This window comes from Perca fluviatilis, chromosome 22 (assembly GCF_010015445.1).
Source record: "Perca fluviatilis chromosome 22, GENO_Pfluv_1.0, whole genome shotgun sequence".
NCBI classification, from domain to species: domain Eukaryota; kingdom Metazoa; phylum Chordata; class Actinopteri; order Perciformes; family Percidae; genus Perca; species Perca fluviatilis.
Window position 1 is genome coordinate 30660142 of NC_053133.1, and position 27432 is coordinate 30687573.

Consider the following 27432-nt stretch of genomic DNA (forward strand, 5'->3'; position numbering starts at 1 on the left):
ACCCAAGTTACGTGCATTGCTTCTCCCAGCTTTAGTTACTAGTTACTTTAGTTACTCCACTACATTCATCTGTTACAGCTCTTTAGTTACTAGTTACTTTAGTTAATCTGCTACACTACATTACTGTTCCAGCTTTAGTTACTAGTTACTTTAGCTACTCACTACATTCATCTGTTATAGCTTTAGTTACTAGTTACTTTAGTTAATCTCACTTACATTCATCTTGTTATAGCTTTAGTTACTAGTTACTTAGTTAATTCACATCATCTGTTCCAGCTTTAGTTACTAGTTACCTTTAGTTACATTCATCTGTTCCAGCTTTAGTTACTAGTTACTTTAGTTACTTCAACATCATCTGTTCCAGCTTTAGTTACTAGTTACTTTAGTTACTCTACTACATTCATCTGTTCCAGCTTTAGTTACTAGTTACTTTAGTTACCTACACATTCATCTGTTCCAGCTTTAGTTACTAGTTACTTTATAATTCTACATTCATCTGTCCAGCTTAGTTACAGTTACTTTGTAACATCTCACTTACATTCATCTGTTCCAGCTTTAGTTACTAGTTACTTTTAGTTACCCTCATTCATCTGTTCCAGCTTTAGTTACTAGTTACTTTAGTTAATTCACACATTCATCTGTTATAGCTTTAGTTACTAGCTACTTTAGTTACTACATTCATCTGTTAAGTTTAGTACTTAGTTACTTTAGTTAATCTCACACATTCATCTGTTACAGCTTTAGTTACTAGATAATTTTAGTTACCCTTACATTCATCTGACTTTAGTTACTAGTTATTAGTTAATCTACTACATATCTGTTCCAGTTAGTTACTAGTTACACCACATTATCTGTTCCAGCTTTAGTTACAGTTACTTTTAGTTATCCTCACATTCATCTGTTCCAGCTTCTTTAGTTACTAGTTACTTTAGTTACTTCACATTCATCTGTTATAGCTTTAGTTACAGTTACTTTAGTAATCACTACATTCATCGTTCCAGCTTTTAGTTACTGTTACTTTAGTTAATCTCACATTCATCTGTTATAGCTTTAGTTACAGTTACTTTAGTTACTCTACATTCATCTTGTTACAGCTTTAGTACAGTTACTAGTACCCCACACATTCATCTGTTATAGCTTAGTTACAGTTACTTTAGTACCTCACACATTCTCTGTTATAGCTTTAGTACTAGTACATTATCACTACATCATCTGTTCCAGCTTTAGTTACTAGTTACTTTAGCATCACACATTCATCTGTTCCAGCTTTAGTTACCTTTAGTTAATTCACATTCATTGTTCCAGTTTAGTTACTAGTACCTTTAGTACCTCACTACATTCATCTTGTTCCAGCTTTAGTATAGTTACTATACCTGCTACATTCATCTGTTATAGCTTTAGTTACTAGTTACTTTAGATACTCCCACATTCATCGTCCAGCTTTAGTTACTAGTTACTTTTATAACCACATTATCTGTTACAGCTTAGTTACCTTAGTTACTCCTACATATCGTCCAGCTTTTGTTACAGTTATTTAGTTACCCTATAATCTGTTCAGCTTAGTTACTAGTTACTTTAGTTAATTCTACATTCATGTTCAGCTTTTAGTAAGTTACTTAGCACATCTCATCTTGTTCCAGCTTTAGTCATTTTTAGTACTCCCATATTCATCTGTTCCAGCTTTTAGTTAGTTACTATCCTACTACATTCATCTGTTCCAGCTTTAGTTACTAGTTACTAGTTAATCTACATTCATCTGTTCAGCTTTAGTACAGTTACTTATATCACAACATCTGCGGTAGTTACAATTTAGTAACCTCACATTCATCTGTTCCAGCTTTAGTTACTAGTTACCACATTCATCTGTTACAGCTTTAGTTACTAGATACTTAGTTACTCACCACATTCATCTGTTACAGCTTTAGTTACTAGTTACTTAGTTACTCCTCTACATTATCTGTATAGCTTTAGTACAGATACTTTAGTTACCCACACATTCATCTTTCCAGCTTTAGTTACTTAATTAATACCAACCATCTGTTCCAGCTTAGTTACTAGTTACTTTAGTTACCTCCACATCATCTGTTCCAGCTTTAGTTACAGTTACTAGACTACATATCTGTTCAGCTTTAGTCTAGTTACTTAGCAACACATCATCGTTGATTAGTTACTTAGTTACTCACATCATCTTCATAGATAATAACTTAGTTACTCCACACATCATCTGTTATAGTTTAGTACTAGTTACTTAGTACCTACATATCTGTAAGCTTTAGTTACTAGTTACTTTAGTTACTCCACTACATTCATCTTTCAGCTTTAGACTATATTTTAGTTACTAGTTACTTTAGTTACTCCACTACATCATCTGTATAGCTTAGTTACAGCCTTTAGTTACAACATTATCTGTTCCAGCTTTAGTTACTAGATACTTTAGTTAATTCACACATTCATCTGTTCCAGCTTTAGTTACTACTTTAGTTACTCCACTACATTCATCTGTTCCAGCTTTAGTTACTAGTTACTTTAGTTACTCACAGCTACATTCATCTGTTCCAGCTTTAGTTCCTAGTTACTTTAGTTACTCCGCTACATTCATCTGTTCCAGCTTTAGTTACTAGTTACTTTAGTTACTCTGTTACAAATCTGTTATAGCTTTAGTTACTAGTTACTTTAGTTACCTACATTCATCTGTTATAGCTTTAGTTACTAGTTACTTTAGTTATCTCACATTCATCTGTTATAGCTTTAGTTACTAGTTACTTTAGTTAATACTACATTCATCTGTTATAGCTTTAGTTACTAGATTCTTTAGTTAATCCACTACATTCATCTGTTACAGCTTTAGTTACTAGATACTTTAGTTACTCCGCTACATTCATCTGTTCCAGCTTTAGTTACTAGTTACTTTAGTTACTCTGCTACATTCATCTGTTATAGCTTTAGTTACTAGTTACTTTAGTTACTCCGCTACATTCATCTGATCCAGCTTTAGTTACTAGTTACTTTAGTTACTCCACTACATTCATCTGTTCCAGCTTTAGTTACTAGTTACTTTAGTTACTCCGCTACATTCATCTGTTACAGCTTTAGTTACTAGATACTTTAGTTACTCCGCTACATTCATCTGTTCCAGCTTTAGTTACTAGTTACTTTAGTTACTCCACTACATTCATCTGTTCCAGCTTTAGTTACTAGTTACTTTAGTTACTAGTTACTTTACACATTAAGATTCCTACACGCAGAACTTAAGTAAACTGGCCGACAATATAACGGCTACAAGTCAGCTGAACACACAACTGGTTGGATCCTTTACACTTGGGAGGATTGTTCTTCACACACACACACACACACACACACACACACACACACACACACACACACACACACACACACACACACACACACACACACACACACACACACACACACACACACACACACACACACACACACACACACACACACACACACACACACACACACACACACACACACAGAGATCCTTTAAACTTTCTACAATATTTTAATACTTTAACTACATTCTCCTGATGATACACACTTTTACTGAAGTAACATTTTCACTGCAGGACTTTTACTGTATTATTACAGTGTGGTATTACATATATAGTACGTTTACTGCAGTAATCTGAATACTTCTTCCACCACAGTTTGATACTAAGATATCAAATATAAACACAGCCCCTCCTTAAAATCAGCTCTACTTGTACTTTACATATCTGCATTTTCTTTTACATCCTAATCCTCCTCATTTATTTATCAAATCCTTTTTCCAACTCAGAACGTTTTAGTAGCTTTCTATTGTTTTTAAGATGGCGTTGGGTACAAAGGGTGAATGTTTGTTGTAAAATAAAAGGTGAACATATACATATACATACACATACGCAAACAGACAGCTCTGAGGATTATACATACTGGACCAAGTATAAATGGAGAGACACTGGTAAGAGCCAATCAGATTTAACCATGTATCAGCTGATTTAAATAACTCACGTTACTGGATTGTGTCAACAGTTAACTTCATTTAATATTGGATGAGGAGTTTTCTTTTCAACAACTTCCTTCCTGAGACTATTTAGCAGAGCCACCGTTGCTGCGTCCGGAGCTTAGGGCCGCCCAAGACCATTGGGATTGGTTTAAAGAAATGCAAACAACCCAGAGAGTTTATTCTCCTATCCCATAATGCATCTGTGGTGTAGCCAGACCTTACCTCGCAGCGCTGTGGAGATAGAGCTGGACATGCCAGACCCAGGGTCCTATCTTACCCAGCGCAGCGCAAAGCCCGACGCAAGTCTCTTTGCTAGTTTAAGACCAACGCAGTTTTCAGTTTACTGTCCAGCGCCCACGGCGTTTAAAGGGATACTTCACTGATTTAGCATTAAGCTTTGTATCAGTAGAAACACTGTAGTGTTTTTGAATGACCGTCCTTCCCTCCCTCGTGTCCCCTGAGACCAGAGATCTCTGTATTGTGGGTCTGGAAAAAATCTTCCGATGACGGAAAATGACGATTTTTGCGTCATCGGAAGATTTTTTGCCCAGAGGCAATGGACTACAGCCAGTAGTAGGAGCTACTCCCGCATGTTTTTAACCCGCCCATAGGGGGTTGGTCTGTTGTCTTTCCCCCGAGGAAGAGCCAGTCCCACTGTTCAAAACTCTTATTCGCTGGTGGTGTTGGTTCACTGAACGTCTAATGTGGTGTGCACATTTAAACACAGGATCCAGTGCCGTTCCAAGGTTTTATTGTTATCAAGGCAGGGAAAGGTTTACACTGGTGGCAGGTAATTGGATGAATGGATGCATGGATGAATGGATGATTTTGTCTAAACAAATAAGCACATAAAGGATATGTCACAGATCTAAACAGCCTTGAACAATCAATCATTACCAAATAGGTTGGATTCAGCTTGACTTACATCAGTAATGCATCCACAGTCTGCACTGCATCCACAATCTGTACTACGGTTTTCTCTTAACGTTAAGCAGGATGTCACCCTGAAATCTAGCATAAATCAAACAAGATACATTCAACTTCAAGGTATAACATTCAACTTCAAGGTATAACATTCAATCTAACCAAATAGTAAGGGTTATACAATGAAAAGGTCCATCAACTCACATCACCCTTTCTTTGTTCTGCCTGGTTTTGTTTGAGGGAAAAGGGCGGACAGGCCTGAAGGGGCGGAGGTTATATAGATTGGATAGGGCGTGGGTTTTAGTGGTGATTGACAGTCCATGAATGAGGCAGGTCAGGTGGGAACTTGATATTTAACAGCACCCCTTCAAATGATGCATTTGAAATTACTAAACAAATAACAAGTTAGTCTTCACCATCAGGCTGAACTGATGATAGAATGACCAGTCGGGCCACTGGTCTCATTAACCTCTTGTCTTTAGATGTGACCTCCACTGTTCAGATCCTTCCATCCTGACTGCACGAGGCGGACACACTTTGCCCACGGGCCACAGTCCCTCTAGGTAGTTGGGGGTCCATTATCAGTACCGTACCCTTTCTTCAGATTTTGAGTGTCCTTATGCCACTTATTTCGACCTGTAAGTTGGGAAGGTAATTTTGATGAAACAGGACCAAAAGTGATCGGCTAGTATCTGACTATGCCTCCATCGTCTCCGCCCAAGCAAGTTGGTATCTGCATAAACAGCCTGAGGAAGAGAGTCGCGCCTCACCTCGCATGAGAAGGAGATTTGGGGTTATTGGGGTCAGGGTCTGCTATGTCAGATGATACATATCCAAGTGGTTTGGAATTTAAGATTCCCTCTATCTCCACTAGCACGGTGTGTAAGACTTCCTCAAAACAGTTTGACTTCCCACTGACACCCTGAGAGCAGCCTTAATGGACCTAATTTCCTTTCCCACATTCCCCCAAAGTGAGGGGCATTTGGAGGATTGAAGTGGAACTGTATTTTGCGATTTACTCAGCTGTTCTCTCAGGTGCGATTCATGGTTGCGAATGCATCTCTCACCCTCTGTCTCCTCCTTTGAAGTTAGTGCCACAGTCAGAAAGGAGCTCGTATGGACGTCCTCTACGTGCCACAAAACGTCTAAGGGACATAAGGAAACTGTCAGAATCAAGACCGTTCAATATTTCAATATGACTACATCTGGTTGTCATACACTTAAACAGTATCCCCCATCGTTTCTCTACCCGGCAACCCCACTTTAACGGTAATGGGTCCGAAGCAGTCCACTCCTGTAGACCAAAAAGGGGGTTTTTCTAGCCTCAACCTCGCAGGAGGCAAGTCTGCCATTTTTGGAAAAACTGGTTTTGCCCACCATCGTCTACATTCAGTGCATGACCACTGATGTTTTTTGACAGCTTGTCTACCTCGAAGGATCCAGTAGGCACGTCGGAGCTCAGCGAATACCCTATCTGGTCCTGGGTGAAGGAGTCGCTCGTCATAATCCCTAATCAGGAGCTGTGTCAGATGATGTTTGGGGTCAAGCACTATGGGATGGATAGTATCAGGTTCAAGGTCTTTACTCCGTCGAAGTCTACCACCCACTCTGATGACTTCCAGTGTTTTATCAAACTCAGGGGAGAGAGGTAACAGGCGACTATGTGGGATAATTCCTTTACCAGTTTTGAGTGCCTGAAACTCCTGGGGGAAAGTCTCAATTTGAGCCTGTGATATTAGAGCAGTTTCTGCTTTGGATCTTGATAAACGAGTAGGTTCAGAATTTGCATGACAGGTCGATGTTTGCATTATGTGGTGTGTGGCATCTACAAGATCTGTCCAAGTGTTGTAGTCTTTGGGATTAGGTAGATCAAATGGCTTAGTGGGTTGTGTGAGGCCGCAAAACAGGGGTTTTCTCAACTCCGTGCTTAACTCTTTGGCAGGAGCAGGACAGACAGGGCATTGATCAGGAGAAAGGTGAAGGAACGCAGGACCTCTATGCCATCGATATGTAGCCGTTAGGTCTTTCAGTGGCTTACCTCTGGTTATATCATCAGCGGAGTTTTGCTTTGTGTCCACATACCTCCATTCATTGGCTGAGGTCAGTTCAAGAATCTCCACTATCCTGTTAGCTACAAAGGTCTTGTACCTGCAGGACTCAGAGGAAAGCCATGTTAGTAACACAGTGGAATCAGACCACAGGAAAGTTCTGTCAATAGGAACTGTCAGTTCAGCTTTGATCAGTTTGTGTAGCTGTGCTCCAGTCAGGGCTGCAGATAATTCTAGGCGGGGTATCACAGTTGCTTCAAAGGAGCTACACGTGATCTGGCCATTACAAATGAGACGTTAGTCTCTCCACTCTGGTTTGTTGTTTTCATGTATGCCACTGAGCCATATGCTCTTCTTTGACGCATCACAGAAAACGGTAGTTCTCTCGTCAGTTACACTGCAAGGAACTTGGGGGTTATTGCCATCATACCACCTGGGGATGGAGATGTGCACCAGGTTTTGGAGTTCACTCTCCCATTCATCCCAGGCGTGGTGGCAGGTCACCAGTGGGTATTGGCTGATCCCACTGTTTATTACTCAGCCAGAGCTGCTGAAGCAGGACCTTTGCTCTAGTGGTGAATGGGGTAATGTAACCTAGGGGGTCGTATTGTGAGGCAAGCACTTTGTAGACATTTCTCATGGTTAAGGTTTGGTAGGAAACCGGTCTATATCTATAGCCCAACGTATCAGAAACACAATGCCAGCTTAGCCCTAATGCACCCTCCACAGGATCTGTAACGGTTTTGATTCAGCCAGAGTTCAGTGCTATCTGATCTGGCGGCTGATGGGAGGTGGTCAACTACAGATGGAAAGTTACTTGCCCATTGCCTAATGTCGAACCAACCAGCGGACAACAAAGCCCTTATCTTGAGAAGGAGCTTTTTAGCTTTGTTTGGGCCGGGAGTGATCTGAGGCAATTATCCACATAAAATGACTCAAGAACAGTTTCAACCACATCCTCGTTGCTTTCCCTGTGATCCTGTACATGTTTTTGAACCGCATATGTTGCAAAAGGGCTAGCATCTGGTACCGAATGGGAGCACTTGCCATTCATAGACAGTTGGTGTCTCATCGCTTCATGTCACGCCATAAGAACCTGAGAAGCGGTTTGTCCTTTGATAGGAGCCTCACTTGATGGAACATTCCTTTTATATCTCCACTCATAGCAACCCTGTGTTGGCGGAAACGGAGCAAAACACCAAGTAGTGATGGGCCTAGAATGGGGCCGGAAGGAGCTGGTCATTAAGTGATTGGCCTTGATAGGTGAAGGAGCAGTTGAATACAACACGGTGTTTGTCATTGTGCTCAACTAGGTGATGGGGGATATACCAGGATTCTTGGGAGTCGGCAATTGTCCCGCATCAACTTCCCTCAATGTAACCGGCATACTTTTAGTTTTTTGATCTCATTAGTGTAGATGTCAGCCAATCCAGGGTTTTTCTCCAGTTTACGCCAGATCTGCAAGAAGGGCATTACAGATTGGAGTGGTGCATTTAGCTCAGGTGCAGCTTTTTTTCTCAACAAAGGGGTTGCATAACGTTCAGTTCCATCTGTGTTTACTCGTAAGGTCTTTGCCTGCAAAAGGTCCATGGCCTCCTTATCCTGTTTTGATCTAGTGATCAATTTCTCATTTCTAAAGGGGAAGATATCAACTTGCCACAGTTTCTCTACATGGTGTTTCAGCTCGGTGTAACAGTTGGCTTGTGATGTGAAGAGGCAGTGAGCAGAGTCAGATAACTCACCAAGGGAAGTAGGTCCTTGTTAGAGCCCATCCAAGCCTCGTCTTCACCGCAGCTGGTGATCCCTTTGGACCACATTGGACTCTCTCGATAGGTGTGATGAGGAATGGATTGTCTGATCCGATCAGGATATGTGGCTGAACTTTTGAGAAAGAGCTCAATGGGAGACCATGTAAATGTGGATAGCGTTTTTTAAGTTTATCAATAGGGTAACTCTGCTCAACAAACATGATCTTGTCAGAGGTAAAAGCACCATCAATTGCAAATTGTCTCTCTGGAAATGAGGCAGCAGATACCTGGAGATTTACGGTTCTCTCCTTCCAATGTTTCTGTCTGCTGTCTCACTGTGCCAACTCAAGTTTTTCTGTCTCTCCCTCCAAACCAAGGTACTTAGCAGCACCGGTAGCAGCATTGTACGCTCTGAGCCATCATCTAAAATGGCATAGGTATCGAATGTCTTATTCCTGTTGCAAAGTCTAACTTTGACTACTTTCAGTAGTACTTTGGGTGACATGCTCTGTGGGTTCATGTACAACACTCTAGATGCGCTTTTATTTCTATTGACATCATGTAATATGCCTAGGTGCTGACCGTTACATCTGGGGCACGGTTTTCTCAAAGTGCAATCTGCTGCTTTGTGAGTTCTACTACATTTCCAACATCTGTTGTGTTCCCTCAACCATTTTACTACTTTATCTGCACTCAAGTCTTTGAAGCTTTCACAGTGAGTCAGGTAGTGGGAGGTTAACTGACAATATACACATGGGTACCTCATTTGGGATTGTGGCTGATGTCCGGATCCATTGTGTCCGTGTGGAGACTTCTGATCAGCCCCGTGGAGAATGGTAGCTGAAGGAGACCTGAATCTTTGGTTTGTATCCTTCCTTTGGGCCTGGGGAGCACCAATACGGAGGGTAGTGGCCTGCGCTTACAACAGCTTGACATTCCGACTCACCCCTCAAGCCATGCAGAGAAGTCCACTAAGTCGTAATGAGCATTAGGAGAGGCTAAGCGGGCATGTCTAGCAAAGCTAGAAACTAGCTCTGCAGGAGTTTACTCAACAACCGCTGAACATGTGAAGCACAGGCCAGTTCAGCAGCACTTTCTCCTGATCTGAGGGATTGTAGCATGCCCACTAATGACCTCACTCTAACTGCAAAACTTTGGAACCCTTCTGCATCCCCATGAGCCAGTTTAGGGAGATCTAATATGGTCTGGATCTCTCTGAGGGCCAATTGATGAGGTTGGCCATATTGTCGCTCCAAGGCCGCCAGTGCCATGGAGAAAGGTCGTGGATCATGGGCATATGAAAGGGCAATATGGCGTGCAGAGGGAAGGTGTAGATGGTCCAATAGGATATGAAATTTGTACAATTCTGGTTCATCTTGTAGAAGGTTTATAAAGGCCATTTTCAATATGATAAACTCATGAGGGTCATTTTGAATGAAATAAGGGAATGAAGGTCCCTCTACTCTCGATGGATACCTTGAAGCCTGCTGTACAGGAGCCACAGGTGCTGAAAAGCTTGGGCCAGGGGGAATTCCAGTAAACCGTGGGGCATATGGCACTGGAAGTGGCCGGGACGTGAGGTATTGGGGTTGAGACTGCTGTACAGGTTGCTGAGTCACATGCTGAAACTGGTATGGATCTACATATCTATGATAGTAAGCAGATGACTGTAAACTGGTTGATGTCACCTGAGTTCTAGGATGGGGAAAAAGTGATTGACCGTGAGGGCCGTAGCCTACTGGGGCTGTGCTAACCCCCTGTGATGGTACTGGGGTGTATATTTGGTGGGATGAGTCATGGGCAGAAGAGGTTGGTGGCATATGGTCTGTTTGCACTTGTATAGGACTCTGACGTATTTGTGGGGATAAAGGAGGCTGAATTACAGGCATGTGCCCATGAGCTGATGAGGTTAAAGGTAACAGACCCGAGTGTTCCTGCAGTGGAAGCTCTGGACCATGTCTTGCATAGGAGATTGGAGCAAGTCTGTTATGCTTACATTCCATAAGGAAAGAGGGCCTAGGGACGTAAGGATAAATGGTTTGGGCTGATTGGGAAACTTTTCCGGGGTTTACAGGTACTGCCTCAGACAGCTGCAGGTTAGGCTCAGATTGGGCTCTGTCCTGGTCCTCAGTACCAATCAGTGGCTCCGCCTCCGAGTCCTCCTCTGAGTAGCTCAGTTGTTCATACTGTTGAACTCTTCCTACTAGTTCTTTAACCATAGCCTTTAATTGTGATACCTCCTGACGTAATAGAACTGTCTCTGAAGTCACTGACGACACATGTTCTGCACACTCGGTTATGGCTCTGGATGGCCTGCCATAGAACTCGGTTTGGTAGTCTTGTAGATATGTCGGAGGCACACTCCCCCTGCGTGGCCTTCCTCCTCCTTCATGCGCCCTTTTTCTCCAGCTGAAACGCGGCTTCTGGGTCCGTCATCCTACATAGATGTTCCTCCGGCCCAAGGACCATGTTCAAAACTCTTATTCGCTGATGGTGTTGGTTCACTGAACATCTAATGTGGTGTGCACATTTAAACACAGGATCCAGTGCCGTTCCAAGGTTTTATTGTTATCAAGGCAGGGAAAGGTTTACACTGGTGGCAGGTAATTGGATGAATGGATGCATGGATGAATGGATGATTTTGTCTAAACAAATAAGCACATAAAGGATATGTCACAGATCTAAACAGCCTTGAACAATCAATCATTAGCAAATAGGTTGGATTCAGCTTGACTTACATCAGTAATGCATCCACAGTCTGCACTGCATCCACAATCTGTACTACGGTTTTCTCTTAACGTTAAGCAGGATGTCACCCTGAAATCTAGCATAAATCAAACAAGATACATTCAACTTCAAGGTATAACATTCAACTTCAAGGTATAACATTCAATCTAACCAAATAGTAAGGGTTATACAATGAAAAGGTCCATCAACTCACATCACTCCTTTCTTTGTTCTGCCTGGTTTTGTTTGGAGGGAAAAGAGGGCCACAGGCCTGAAGGGCGGAGTTATATAGATTGGATAGGGGCGTGGTTTTAGTGGTGATTGACAGTCCATGAATGAGGCAGGTCAGGTGGGAACTTGATATTTAACAGCCGCCCCTTCAAATGATGCATTTGAAATTACTAAACAAATAACAAGTTAGTCTTCACCATCAGGCTGAACTGATGATAGAATGACCAGTCGGGCCACTGGTCTCATTAACCTCTTGTCTTTAGATGTGACCTCCACTGTTCAGATCCTTCCATCCTGACTGGGTACGAGGCGTGACACTTTGCCCACGGGCCACAGTCCTCTAGGTAGTTGGGGGTCCATTATCAGTACTACGGTTCCTTTCTTCAGATTTTGAGTGTCCTTATGCCACTTATTTCGTACCTGTAAGTTGGGAAGGTAATTTTTGATGAAACAGGACCAAAAGTGATCGGCTAGTATCTGACTATGCCTCCATCGTCTCCGTCCAAGCAAGTTGGTATCTGCATAAACAGCCTGAGGAAGAGAAGCGTCTCGCCGCCCCATGAGAAGGAGATTTGGGGTTATGGGGTCAGGGTCTGCTATGTCAGATGATACATATCCAAGTGGTTTGGAATTTAAGATTCCCTCTATCTCCACTAGCACGGTGTGTAAGACTTCCTCAAAAACAGTTTGACTTCCCACTGACACCCTGATGAATGGATGATTTTGTCTAAACAAATAAGCACATAAAGGATATGTCACAGATCTAAACAGCCTTGAACAATCAATCATTACCAAATAGGTTGGATTCAGCTTGACTTACATCAGTAATGCATCCACAGTCTGCACTGCATCCACAATCTGTACTACGGTTTTCTCTTAACGTTAAGCAGGATGTCACCCTGAAATCTAGCATAAATCAAACAAGATACATTCAACTTCAAGGTATAACATTCAACTTCAAGGTATAACATTCAATCTAACCAAATAGTAAGGGTTATACAATGAAAAGGTCCATCAACTCACATCACTCCTTTCTTTGTTCTGCCTGGTTTTGTTTGGAGGGAAAAGAGGGCCACAGGCCTGAAGGGCGGAGTTATATAGATTGGATAGGGGCGTGGTTTTAGTGGTGATTGACAGTCCATGAATGAGGCAGGTCAGGTGGGAACTTGATATTTAACACCCACAATGAGCTTTCCTTAGGATGTGCCATTTCTGTTAGAGAGAGGGGGGGCAAGGTGGAGGGGGGGTGGTCTTGACCAACTGCCACTTTGCTCGTTTGAAAGCCATGATGTCTCTCTCTCTCATGGGTGGGCCAAATGTTCAGGGTGGGCAAAGCAAAGGGTGTAAGATATATCGACTCAATATCGTTATCGCGATATCACGTTGCGCGATATTATACCGAAAGTCTCACGATAATTACGCAATATTTTGTTTGCGTTGCACCCCACCCAACATGTACCCAAAGAGTATAGAAGTAACAAGAAGCGAAACTCAATAGAACATTGGCTGTGTCTCAAACTTGCACACTTCAAACACTTAGTTTTAAGTATATAGTGTGGATAACGCAAAAAGTCAGAGCACTGGAAGTACCAGGATGATCCCCTAAAAACGGTCAAAAAGTTCAGTGTGGAACGATGGACACTACGCTCACTCCAAAACGGGCACCATCTTGACTACGCAGCAGAAAGGGGAGGGGACGTTGACCGGCAGCTGATTGGACCAACGCGTCACATGGGTCTGGCTTCTCCCGGATTTCACAACAGAGCATAATGGCGGCTCGTTCAGAATACGATCTCAGTTTTTACGAAAATAGTTCACCAAAACGTGTTTCTGAAAACATTTTAAGCGATAAACGGGCCATGCAGTTGCTAAATCTGTCTTCATTTCAGATCAACAAAGGTCAGTTTAACAGATTTTACTCAGATTTTCAGAGGCGGCGGGGCGAGCCAACCGCTGGTCATTTCCGGTAAGTGTTTTAACTAGGGCTGTCAAAATAAAGCGTTAATTTCGATTAATTAATCTGAGAAAAAATAACACGTTAAAAAAAATAACGCTGATTAATCCATTCCACCTTGACGTTTGACCCGGAGCCGTTCTAGCCACTATTCGACTGTAAAATGAAGGAGGGAGACGAGAATGTGCTGCCTGGATCATTGATTGGAACATTTAGCTACTTGTTACTTCTTCCTGCTAACCCTGGCTACCAAAATCTGGTGCCCCTGATATGTCTGCTCTTCTCTCTGATGCTCTGAAACGGACAATACAGGCAACACAAACACTGCTGCACGGGATGCTAGTTAACACTATACTCCACAGCAGCTAACGTTAGCCTACCGCTAGCTAGTAGCTGGATTAAACACTGTTAAAATGCTGACAGCTAACGCTAAACGGTGTAAAGTTTTACTGTAGAGGATTCAACACCGGTATGTAACAGTATGCTAGCCTGGCCAGCCAGCTGCCACTAGGGAGCGTCTATATTTCTAGCTAGACTAACAATCTGCAGCTGCCGTCGGAAAAACAACACAGACGGTGCGTTCAATGAAACTGGTAAACTCCAGCCTCGTGGTGCATTTGAAGTAATTGTAAATGTCCTTTTCCCATCTGGTGGTTGTTTTTGTCGTTCAACAGCAATTTACTAGTGAAATAAGTTATTGTTATAGATTATTATCAAATCATTTAATTTTGACCATTTGGCCTTAGCAATAAACAAGCCCTTCTTTAATGTCACCGACTGTTGTTTAGTACCCTTCTTTTTTCTTTTCTTTTTTTACTTTCTTAAAAAGTTTTGGTTCAGGCACCGTTAATTATGTATGCGATTAATTTCGATTAATTAATCACAGAGTATGTAATTAATTCGATTAAATATTTTAATCAATTGACAGCCCTAGTTTTAACATAAGTCTTCCGTTTGGGACGACACTAACCGTCCAAAGTGGGCACTACGGCAGTAAGTGGTCGGTGCACATTAGCAGTGTGACAGAAGTGTGCGGTTTGAGACACAGCCAATGCATTCAGTCCAAGATGGCGGAGCTGCACTCAATATGTTCCATTGCAAGCTGCAGCACAGAGTTCCATTGAGTTTCACCTCTTGTTACATCTATACTCATTGATGCACCTCTCGAAAAATACACATCACTTGATAGCGTTGCATTTCCCCCGACTCATTTCCTGGTTCTCCTTCTCCATCAACACCATGAGATCATGGAGAGGGGTAACTTCTCCTGGTTCTCCTTCTCCATCAACACCATGAGATCAAGGAGAGGGGTAACTTCTCCTGCTCCAGATTTCCCACCGTGGTCAGAAAGAACAGGGGAGACTCTTTGGTTCTCTCACTATAACGCTAGAGTCGCTACTCAGTCCGAAGAAAATCGCTGTCACTCTCTCACTTATTCCTTGCTCTACCACACACACACACACACACACACATATGCTGGCTCAACGCCCACACCACCGGAGAAGTATAAACATCAGCTGCGTGAAGTGCCTTATTTAGATGTCTCTTAAATGCCTGCGCTTCTCTCTGATGCTCCGAAAACGGATGGACTGAAACATCACTGCACGGGACACTAGTTAAACACTTGGCAGCAGGTAACATTAGCCTACCGTTAGCTAGTTAGCGCTACACCTGACAGCAGGTAGTGCTAGCCTACCATTAGCTAGTTAGCGCTACACCTGACAGCAGGTAACGTTAGCCTACCTTAGCTAACAGCTGGAGTAAACACGGTTAAAATGCTGACAGCTAAACGGTGAAGAGTGTGTCTGTATTTCACTGGAGAGGACTCTAACACCAGACTGTAGCTGCAAATTTCGTGCACCCCTACCTATGATGTGTGTGCACTAAATGTAGCTAGCCTGTTTCATATGTCATTTTTATATAATGTGTTTTTTATATATTTTAATTGTGTAACCACTTGAGCCACGGTGAAATGTTGTTTCATGTATATGGTTGAAATGACCATAAAGCAATTGAGTTGAGTGGACTGTCTCACTGTCTGTCTGTCTGTAAATGGTAGGCGTGGCTCGGGTGTAGACTCTAAAGCAGCAAATCAAGTGCATTCTGGGATTTGGTGTTTTTCATCTATATGAGCCAAAAACACATTTTCTGACTTTTCTCGGTATAGAAGGCACCAATTTCTAAAAACATTTCACATTTCTACTGCATTAGTGACCCAATTTAAAGATATATTCATCTTTCCAACGGTAAAATATCCCTTAAAATATCAAATTCACCTGCGCCCATCTGTACACCCATGGGCGTGCTGGTCTTACAGGGATGTGTGTTCAGGTGCATTCTGGGAGTATTGCTATCTTCAGGCAGCAGGAAGTGATCGCGCCATTGACCAACAAAAACCTGGTCTAAAGTCAATAACTCAGCATTTCATTGTTATTTTAACAGAGCATTAGTAAAATGCTCCTACGCTCGTGCACAGCGCGTGCACACTAAGCTTGTTACACACACAGGGACGCACAGCAGCACACACACACACACACACACACACATGCAGAAGATTACAAATAAAAATATTACGGTGCAAATCCTCCATCATAACAGCAATGCTCCAAGGTCCAAACGCGCCTGGCTTTTAAAGGGAATGGGAGATGACACCCCGATTGGTTGATTGCATGTTACGCCCAAAACACACCTATGAATTAATGAAGAACACTAAGTACAACCCTTTTGAACCATGCACCCGACGCACAGACCCTTCTAGCAAAAGTGGATTTTTACATGCCCTTATTCGTACATGCCATAAAGAAAGTTGGCGCTGGTCGTGGCAACACGCATGTCGACACGCAGCAGCAGTGTGTGAGAGTCGTTGTACTGAAAACTGTGGTTTCATCTGGTTTTAAACGATGTGGTTATTTCACCAGCTTTTAACCGTGGTTCTTAACTTTGTTAAGTTAAGACGTTAACTTAATGTCTATGTTATTATTTTACTAACCATTATTGGGTAGAACTTTATAATAACTACACATAATTGATCATTTATTAAGCATTAGTTACCTATTAGTTAATGGTTTGTTCATCATTATCACTTCATTGTTCATACATAATTCATCATCAGTAAAGCATTTGCTTACACAGTTATGAATGGTTTGTTCACAGTAAATAAGCCTATCTAAAAAAATTATTTGTAAGTACATGATTTATAGCCTACTTAATAATGAAACCTTGGGTCTCCAAATCAGTCAAAAGCGTAATCAATCAGAGGAACATTAGCTTCAATCAGGGCGACATGATACAGCACAGGGCACTATCAAAACAGGTGAAGAAGGAACTTAAGCTTGCCAAGTGCGTATATAAAGACAAGGTGGAAAATTTGTTGCGCACTGGACATTCACGTCCTGCATGGGAGGGCGTGAAAACCATGATGGGTTTGCAGTCCAAAAAGTGTTCTATTTCTCAGAATGGGAAAACCGACCTGGACTTTTTAATGAACTGTATGTTTTTTATAATTGTTTTAACCCTTGTGTTGTCCTTCGTGTCACGGGGACTTGTTTAGTCTATTCACTTTTTGTATTAGCCTCGCGTTGTGCTTCGGGTCTCCGGGACCCTTTCTTATGTCATTTCATGTCAACTACCATCGCCTCGTCCTTCGGGTCAGCGGGACCCTCGTTTATTTTTTTCTCTCTCTCGATTATATAGTCTACTACTCCCGCCTCGTCTTTCGGGTCCCCGGGGCCCATCGCTTATTTCGATTCTATGTACTTTCAACTAGCCTCGCAGCCTCGTCCTTTGGGTCTCTGGGACGTTGCTTATTTCGATTCGGTGTACGTTCTACGCTTGCGGCCTCGTCCTTCGGGTCCCGGGGACCTTTGACTCCTCATCGTCATCGTCGTCTTCTCGGGCCTCTCGTGCTCGCCCAACGCCAGCGCCCACCTCGGTGGACCTCGTCGCCACAGATTTGACAAGCGTGGCGGATGCTTGCGTCTGAGGGAGACGCTTGCATCTCTCGATGAGCGGAGTCACGAGCGCCCTGCCCAGCTGCTCGAGGCCTGTTGAGCTTCCCGTGCAGCCACTCGGGCCTAAGCTCTCACCAGAGCACAAAGGCGTTGTAGGCGGACACGTCTTGGAACACGGCAAGGGGGCCAGCGCGCCGTCTTCCTGTGGCAGCTGTACGTGCCAACGAGCTTGTCCAGGTTGTCCGCACCGCCCCTGGTGCTGTTGTAGTGCAGGATGATGTCGGATTTGGCGTGCATGCCGGCGCTGACTCATGCGTTCCCAGTGTGCAGCGTGCGCCGCAGCAGCACGTTCTTGTACCTCTTGGGCACGTAGGACACCAGAGCAGTGGTGGGCGTGAAGGCGAACCTGGACGAGAAGACCGTGCGGCCCTTGGTGTCGAGCAACGCGGCCTGCTGTTCGGACTTGTTTTTGCACATTGTGCCCACCATGGTGAGGCGCCTCTCGTCCAGGAGCCACTGGGCCAGATCGTGGGAGGTGAAAAAGTTGTTGCACGTCACACTGTGGGGGCCCGTCAGCTGCTCGGTCAGGTCCAGCACCACGCGGGCACCCTGATTCCTCTCGGGTGCGCCGATGTACATCTGCATGTTCCACGCGTAGCTGGACACGGCGTTGCAGGCAACCCACGCCTTGAGTCCGTACCTGGCAGAAGGAGCATCAACCTTGGTCGTATCGACAGAGAAGAATGAAATGGGGAAAAGAGTGAAGATGAAAAAGTTTAAAAACACACGCGTGCGCGCACACACACACACACACACACACCTCGAAAGGGAAGCGGCTGCTCGTCCACGGTAACATCTGTGTTGTGCCTGGGTTGTAGAGGCAAGGCAGCCGCCGTACCCAAGAGTCCCACACTTCTCGTATGGCCACCAGTTTGTCCGAGGCTCTGGTCTCGCGGTTGTCAAATCGCAGCAGTCTCGAGAACGCGTGGAACCGTTTGAGCGGCATCGTGGCGCGGAAAATGGCCCTGCCGCTCTCCTCGTGCCACATGCTATCCTCGGCCTCGTTTCGGGACCTGTACACGCCGGTGAGGATCAGCCGCCGAAGTAGCTGCGCAGGTCCGTGGCGTCCATCATTTTCCAGTCGTTACAGCATTTCCTTAGGCCCTCTAGGTTCAGAGCCACTGGGAGCTGCCCACTTTGAGCTTCATTTTGTCTCTTTAGAAACCTATGGGTGACAACATGAAGACTACATCCATATTTTGGACAGTCTATGGCTTCAAACAGTGATGCGATTGCCCGAGAGAATATTTATTGATAATCACACCACTTGATCTATAGTCCCCTTCATCCTGACATTTTGCAATTCTTGAACCAAAACAACAGGTGGCAGCTTTCTGCTCTCTGATCATCTAGACATTGTTGGTACAATCTTTTGTTACAATAACTTATAAAAGGTTTTCTTCTCTTTGTGTCCACAGAGAGAAGTGGACTTGTGTCTCTGAGGAGGAGCAGCCGTCCTGCTGTGCTTTGTGTCACGACGTCCTGAAGGATCCAGTCTCTACGGTGCATCACTTCATACTGGGACCAGTCTGCTTCATCAGGAAACTTCCCCAAAAATATCCCCAGTGTGGCGAAAAATCCGGAACAAGTAAGACTGTCCATCTGTCTGATGATGTCTGAATACAGGATTCTTCATGTTTTGCATCAGTCATTACATTTAAAGAAATCTAAGTCCTCCATTTTCATTCCTTTTAAATTGTTACATTCATTCAGATAAGGAAAAATAACACTATTAACGAATAGACTTTTGTATTTTCTCACAGTGTACGCTGCTAAACATAAACATAAGGTCCTTGTGAAGGAGATATATGAATGTGTAACTGAGGGAGCCGATGAAACAAGAAGTAGAACCCTCCTCAACAGGATCTTCACTGCACTCTACATCACAGATGAACTGATTGAAGAAGTTAATACCCAACATGAGGTGAGGCAGCTTGAGACAGCTTCCAAGATGAAGACCCTCCATGACTCTCCAATCAACTGCAGTCACATCTTTAAAGCCTTACCTGACCAACAGAAACACATCAGAGTTGTTATGATGATCGGCGTCGCTGGCGTTGGAAAAACCTTCTCAGTGCAGAAGTTCTGTCTGGACTGGGCCGAGGGTTTGGAAAACCAAGATGTGGATCTGGTGATTCCTCTTTCCTTCAGGGAGCTGAACTTGATCAGAGATGAGCAGTACAGTCTTCTGGAGCTGCTCCGTGTTTTCCATCCAACATTACAGGAGGTCACAGCAGAGCAGCTCGCTGGCTCTAAAGTTCTCTTCATCTTTGACGGCCTGGATGAAAGCAGACTTTACCTGGATTTCAACAACAATGAGGCTGTTTCTGATGTCACACAGAAGTCATCAGTCAACGTGCTGTTGACAAACCTCATCCAGGGGAAGCTGCTTCCCTCGGCTCTCGTCTGGATAACTTCCCGACCTGCAGCAGCCAATCAGATCCCTCCTGCGTGTGTTGACAGGGTAACAGAAGTACGAGGCTTCACTGACGACCAGAAGGAGGAGTACTTCAGGAAGAGAGTCAGTGATGAAGAGCTGTCCAGCAGAATCATCTCCCACATCAAGACATCCAGGAGCCTCCACATCATGTGTCTGATCCCAGTCTTCTGCTGGATCACTGCTACAGTTCTGGACCACATGTTCACTACAGACCAGAGAGGAGAGCTGCCCAAGACCCTGACTGACATGTACTCACACTTCCTGCTGGTTCAGACAAAGAGGAAGAAGCTCAAGTATGCTGAGGGACATGAGACAAGTCCACAGGAGCTGACGGAGGCTGACAGGGAAGTTCTTCTGAAGCTGGGGAGGCTGGCGTTTGAACAGCTGCAGAAAGGAAACATCATGTTCTACCAAGAAGACCTGGAGCGCTGTGGTCTGGATGTCACAGAGGCCTCGCTGTACTCAGGAGTTTGTTCAGAGATCTTCAAAACAGAGAGTGTGATCTTCCAGAAAACAGTCTACTGCTTCGTTCATCTGAGCATTCAGGAGTTTCTGGCTGCAGTCTACATGTTCCACTGTTACACCAACATGAACACACAGGTACTGGAGGACTTCCTAGGAGAAGACTGGAAATACAAGAGCATTGATTTATCTCTGGATGAAGATGATGATGACAGGGACATAGAACATTCCCAGTCTGTGGATGAAGATGATGATGACATGGACATAGAACATTCCCAGTCTGTGGATGAAGATGATGATGACAGGGACAATGACCATTCCCCCCCCATGGATAAAGATGATGGTGTTGATGATGACAGGGACAATGACCATTCCACCCCTGTGGATAAAGATGATAGTGTTGATGATGACAGGGAAAATGACAATTACCCATCCCTGGATGTCTTCCTGAAGAGAGCCTTGGAGAAATCCCTGAGGAGTAAAAATGGCCACCTGGACCTGTTTGTCCGCTTCATTCATGGCCTCTCTCTGGAGTCCAACCAGAGACTCTTAGGAGGCCTGCTGGGTCAGACAGACAACAGTCCAGAAATCATCCAGAGAACCATCAACAACCTGAAGGAGATGAACAGTAAAAAGATCTCTCCTGACAGAAGCATCAACATCTTCCACTGTGTGACAGAGATGAACGACCACTCAGTCCATCAGGAGATCCAAGAGTTCCTGAAGTCAAAGAACAGATCAGAGAAGGAACTCTCTGTGATCCACTGCTCAGCTCTGGCCTACATGCTGCAGATGTCAGAGGAGGTTCTGGATGTGTTGAACCTGAAGAAGTACAACACATCACTGGAGGGAAAACTGAGACTGATTCCAGCTGTGATGAACTGCAGAAAGGCTCTGTAAGTCCAGCTTTTATAACTTTATAAATCAGTATGGATTAGTAGTTCAGTTATTTACAAATGTTCTTGAGCTGTTTTAGCAACACAGTCTCACTCTCAGACATATTTTCCGGGGTAAAACCACTTAGTTAGGTTAGGGAAAGATTGTGGGCAGGGTTAAAAAATGTACGTTTAAGTGACACATGGGACAAGAATGGGACATGGACCCCGGGTCTCTGGATGAAAGTACTGTGTTGTTTGAGTCATCTATCACCCCAACCTGCCTCCTTACTCAGATTTCAGTCTTTCATGCTACTCCTTACAGTTCGTCAAAAAAGGAAATGTCAAACTGTTAAACATCAAATGCATGAAGTAAATATAAAGTGTCCTCCTAAATAATTACATATTTTGTAATATTTGTGTTCTGACAGACTACCTGGCTGTCAGCTATCAGGGACTCACTGTGAAGTTGTGGCCTCAGCTCTGATGTCCAACCCCTCCCATCTGAGAGAGCTGGACCTAAGTCTCAACAAGCTGCAGGATTCAGCAGTTAAGCTTCTATCTGCTGGACTGCAGAGTCATCACTGTAGATTGGAGACTCTGAGGTCAGTTTACTGATTTTATAGTTACCACATAAAGCCTTTGATTTTTTTTAGGAATTAGAAAGCACAGCAATTCAAAGGACTATCATGACAAAATCCTAGAGTATACCACTTAAAAGCTTTCCTAAAAACTCAATGGAAACAACAAGCATAATAAATGGAAACTTAGTAAATTACAATATGAATTTACTAATCCCACTTGCAACTCCGTGCCCATGGTTCAAACTCCCATGGTGTACTAGCACTCATCGCTAACTATCACTAACACTCAAAGTCTGTAAAGACAAACAACCAGTCTCTTAACAGAGACAGTTCTCTATTAGGAGTGCCATAGTGCTCTTAATAGTATATTTTCCAGTGGATGCAAATAAGGTAGAATCATCTGCGTAAAGCATCATTTTAAAAACAACAATGGTCCGAAGGTGGAGCCCTTTGGTACCCCACATGTGACCTCCCTAACTGTGGACAGGGCCTCAACAACTATACACACCTATTTACTGTGTGCCAATCAGGATTCAAACCAAGTGACTGTTATTTAGTGTCCCTCCGTTTTGCATTGAGACAAATAACACCCCTAAGCTGTGATATAATCACAACATACCACGGCCTGTCGTGGGCTTATTCTTAAATAAATGATTACACACTGATGAAATCCTCTTCTTATGAGCACAGGCGGTTTATGAGATTATGTGTTGCGACCTCTCTTTTCAGAGCACCTTTCCTCTTGAAGTCTTTACCAGATTTGCCCAGAATGGAGTTGTGGATGAGTTCAAGAACTCATTGATTATAACAAAGTAATGATGAGCCACACATATAATTGGATTATGAATGGATTAATATCTACATCATTTATTCTTTATGCAGATTGTGGGGCTGTGGTTTGTCAGAGACCAGCTGTGCTTCTCTGGCCTCAGCTCTGATGTCTAACCCCTCCCATCTGAGGGAGCTGGACCTGAGTGACAATGAGCTGCAGGATTCAGGATTGAAGCTGCTGTGTGATTTTCTGAAGAGTCCACACTGTGGACTGAAGACTCTAAGGTCAGTTCACTGACTCTCTGTTATTATAGTAGATCTTATATGTTTAATTAACAATTTAACCTAATTTATATACATACTAGGGATGTCACAAGAACCAATACATATGTACCAAGTCAATGCCAAAATTCTGAAATTGTGACGGTACTTGTTTTCCTAAAGTACCACAGGTAACGTAGGTACAGGGGATGCAATTTTTCCGGACTTAACAGGGGCAGCATAAAGATATCCTTCAAGATTGATTACTGCAGAAATTCTACTTTTGAGTTTTACAGAAGACTGAGTCTTAGAAAATGACAATAAAAATAGAAAATAAAAGACTGCAGTGTTTTATATAAAGCCCATCAGTATGTTGCTGGTGATATGAAAAAGTAATTCAAATGGTGCATGTGTGTATGCTTTTGTTGCAAGAATTTCATTTTTAGAAAGGAGTATTAAGTTTTGATTGCAGTGTTTCATTTTGGCATAGATGTTAGTTGTTAATCTCCAAGTGCTATGTCTGATTGGCTTGTGTGTAGAGTTTTGACGTAATGAGCCAAATTCAGCAAAAAGTGTGTAAGGAATAGGAAAAAACTGTAAATGCCAAAAAGAAGAATACCTACCAGCACAGAGGAACAATAAACAGTTCCTCATCTCTCTACACACTTTTACGTGTTGACCGCAGTCAGCCTCCAGCTTTAGCGTATATATAAAGCAACAGCTTTCAAGAGTTCACCAAGAACTTGGGATGGAAGCTGGGAACCCGGGGCTTGAGATGGAAGTTGGGAAGCGGTTGCTTTGAATGGAAGCTGCTTATTACAGTAACAATGTCAATCTACTCTTCTCAGGAAATAGCTAGTAATTGATTATTAATATATCTTTGCTGCAGGATACTTTGCCTCCAGAGAAGCCTGGAGTCTTGTCTTATGCTGTTTGGACACTTAAAATGGATGCAATGGGCTGATGTGATTGTCCATTATTAGACCACCATTCCTGACTACTCCCTGTTTCATGTGAATGTAAAAATCTAGGTTGAGTAGATGCCAAACATGGTGTGACCATGGTTATGTGGAATCACCAGTGCCATTAACTGAATCTGAATTTTTTTAACTCTTCTCATAAAATAACTGCTGTATTTGTGTTTTTCTTTTCCGGGTGGATGGCAGAGAATATAAGGCTGCACCTGACATACATGAAGGATGTGAGTAACAAACTGTTATTAAAGCAGGAGCACAACTGGAAGATTGGCTGCTGTGCTTTATGGTGCTGGTTAATCCCAGTAACCACAGCAGATCTGTTTCTTTGTTCTGTTCTGTGTTGCATGTTGGGTAAGATTACGTCTGTAATCTTAGTATCAACCCACTTTGGACTCGGTCTTGACCTAAACAGGATCTGTTTCTACATTCTGACTTTATTGGAGGTTTTTCAGTAGATACCAACATAAAACATGGGGGGAAAGCCATGCTACAAAAGGGCTCTGGTCACCTTGAATGGGACATTCCTTTAACGGTTTAGGAATGTTGGGTCACCAGGATGTCCAAAATAGAGTTTGACATCTTAATCCCTCCACCAGATCCGTCCACGTCAAAGACAAACCTTGATGTGTCTGAGGACAGAAGAGAGGATCAGCTGTGTCCTGATGAGCCAGAGAAGTTGAAGCAGCAGCAGCTTGTAGCTGGAGAAGCTCCCAATAGAAATGTCAGTGTTTAACATTTTTACTGAAGAAGTCACTCGGATGAGAGACAAATCATCTTGGGAGCACCTTTAACCAAGTCAAGTTGCCCTTCAATTTAATGTTCCTTAGTACTAAGAGAGTTTGGGGGGGGCATTTCAATGATTTCTAATCAATTCTTTTTGTTCCTTTTTCAGTGTCAGGAAATGTTACATTTCACACCTAAACTGCTGATTGAGTCTGGAAAGACTTCATACAGGTAACCAAATCATAAAAAGTGTATTACTTTAAAGGTGCAGTAGGTAAGACTTATAAAACTAACTTTCTGTCACATTTACCCTATGTTCGAGTAGAACTACATGAAGCAGGTAATTTAAAAAATAAATCTTGCTCCTCTGGCACCACCTACAGCCTATAGTGTGATTTGCAAAATACACCACTCCCTGTTCAGATCCTCCAACAGGGCCGGTGTCTAACTGCATGTCAATCACTGCTCAGGCACACACATTTCATAGCATCCTCCCCTCCCCCTTTCCCGTACACAAGCTGCAGATAGGTTTCCTCCTCTTCCCCCTCTTCACACACACTCTATCATGCACAGCTCTCCCTTGTGGGGGGAGGGGCTTAGGAAACCGTTTGGACTTTAGCAGAAACCATTACAGTTCAGTTTATCTCATTTCATTCTTAAGGCGTCTGTATACTCCTCAGAACTGCACGTCAGATGGTCTAACAGCTTCAGAAACTCCTCCACACACTCTTCACCTATCACTTCAACTCCTTTCACTTCTTACTCTTCACTTTAAACATGCATATGATTAACACTCCTGCAGCTGCTACTTCTCACTCTTTATATTCCAGAAAGTCAGTTTGATCCCCAACATTTTAAGCAATGCAGCAATCACATTTCTGAATATCTGATGGATCAGTTTTTGTGTGACGTTCAGTTTGAGGTCACAACGCCTGATCAATCACCTACATCCTACAGGTTCAGGTGTCCTGGTCCAGGTGGGTTCCAGTGTGCTTTGACTGAACTGGTGTTTGTTACGACTCAGGAGGCAGAGCTGCTGTACAACACTGTCCAATGGGACGAGAGCTTCCTCCAATCAGCTGGCAGGATGGCTGCAGGACCGCTGTATGACATCAAGTGTTCAGAGGAGGCTGCTGTCTGTCAGCTCCACTTTCCACACTGTGAAATTATAGATGGTAAGAGATGAGTTTAATAGAGCTGCTAGTTAGTAGTAGTGAAACTAGTACCACTGCTGCAATACAATAACTATCCATAAAACCAAAGTTAACCAGCTCTGTGTCTCCACAGCTCCTCTACCTGATGGCCTGTTGTCTGTCGTCCACATCACTGATGATGGGATGAGCATCCTGGAGCCGCTGGAGATTACTGACACTCACGTGGTTGTAAATGTCCCTCACCTCTCTATGCTCGGACTGATCTGGGATGTAGTTAAAAGGTTGTGGACGAAACCTGTCAGCGGCCAAGTTCTGCTGTTCCTCAGACCACCAAACCCAGCAACACAGAGGCAAAATCTCAACATGCTTCTCCTGCCAAGAAACATTCCTCTGAACGAGGTAGAGATTCATGTTACAATGTTTAAAGCCTGTCTTAAAACACCAGTGACCATGTTTGTAGTGCTGTTGGTGTTGATGTAGTCCAGAATGTAGGAGGCATATGAATCAGTGTCCTTGTGGAGTCCAGGGTGACAAACATACTCCAGTCTGTGTGTTCAAACTGGTGCTCAGTCTGCCACTCCTAACTGTCCTCACTGGAGGTTTAACACATTTGATGAGTAGTGTGTTCTTCATTTTAAATGTTAAAATGTTCTGATGTGTCTTTAGGTGAGTGAACAATATCAAGAATATAGGAACATCCAGGTTCCTGCCACATGTAGACTCATCAAAGCTCAAAGTTACACTGTCCAATGTCCTCAGGCCGTTAAAATACAGCCCAAGGTGAGTATTTCAAAATAAAAGTCTTTGTTAGTGCTGTAACGATTCATCCTTTAGTTAACTTTAGATTCTCTGCAGATACTGACTCTTTGGTTTCTCAGAAAGCAGATTTCGACCTGGAGTTTGGACCAAACTACCACCCAACGTTTGAGATCCGCCTGCCTATAAACACACCAGAAGTGACTTTAAGAGTCCAAGACGAAGGACAGAGCATCTGGGAGCATGACGTGGAACTGATTGGTAAAGTTTTGATCGACCTGATACAACAGAAGAGAATAGAGTTATATAGTTATAAAGATAATCAGTATCGGCGGCTAATTGGGGCATCTCTAGTTAAGATCAGACATGACTTCACTTCCTGAAGGTTACCACGGTGACCCAGAACGTGACGTAGCTCCGTTTGATCCCTAAAGTTAAGTTAAGTTTCCTTTTCTTTTCAAATGGGACATGAACCCCGGTCTCCTGGGGGAAAGTCCTGTTTGTTTGACTCCCCCCCCAAACCTGCCTCCTAGGGTTGCACAATATTGACAAAATGTGATATTGCGATATTGATATTAATTTCGATATTTTTAAACACATGTAAAATTACAAAATTTACGAGAAAACGCATCAAAATAGATTCATAACTAATTAAACAAGTTTTCTTTCAACACAAGGTTTATTTCAACTGACAGTCATATTGGACTGGTACAAAATGAATATATAAATAAAGACCATGTCTACAGAACAGGACATGTTTTACTGGTTGGACAGTATA

At 43.2% G+C, this 27432-nt stretch overlaps 2 protein-coding genes across 2 annotated transcripts in view; both read left to right on the forward strand.

Annotated features, from left to right (window-relative positions):
* LOC120552648 overlaps nt 1–27432 on the forward strand; it is a gene marked incomplete in the record, with an annotated part of 129494 nt that overhangs the window by 16626 nt on the left and 85436 nt on the right.
* Nucleotides 1–27432, forward strand: part of LOC120552638 — a 52403-nt gene that overhangs the window by 4200 nt on the left and 20771 nt on the right. Inside the window, exons 2-12 of the mRNA XM_039790818.1 lie at nt 19070–19239; nt 19415–21449; nt 21860–22033; nt 22895–23068; nt 24211–24245; nt 24618–24742; nt 24914–24975; nt 25702–25919; nt 26032–26297; nt 26565–26678; nt 26777–26915. Of these exons, the coding sequence (XP_039646752.1) occupies nt 19239; nt 19415–21449; nt 21860–22033; nt 22895–23068; nt 24211–24245; nt 24618–24742; nt 24914–24975; nt 25702–25919; nt 26032–26297; nt 26565–26678; nt 26777–26915 (3343 nt within the window). The 5' untranslated portion in view covers nt 19070–19238. The remainder of the gene's footprint in view (nt 1–19069; nt 19240–19414; nt 21450–21859; nt 22034–22894; nt 23069–24210; nt 24246–24617; nt 24743–24913; nt 24976–25701; nt 25920–26031; nt 26298–26564; nt 26679–26776; nt 26916–27432) is intronic.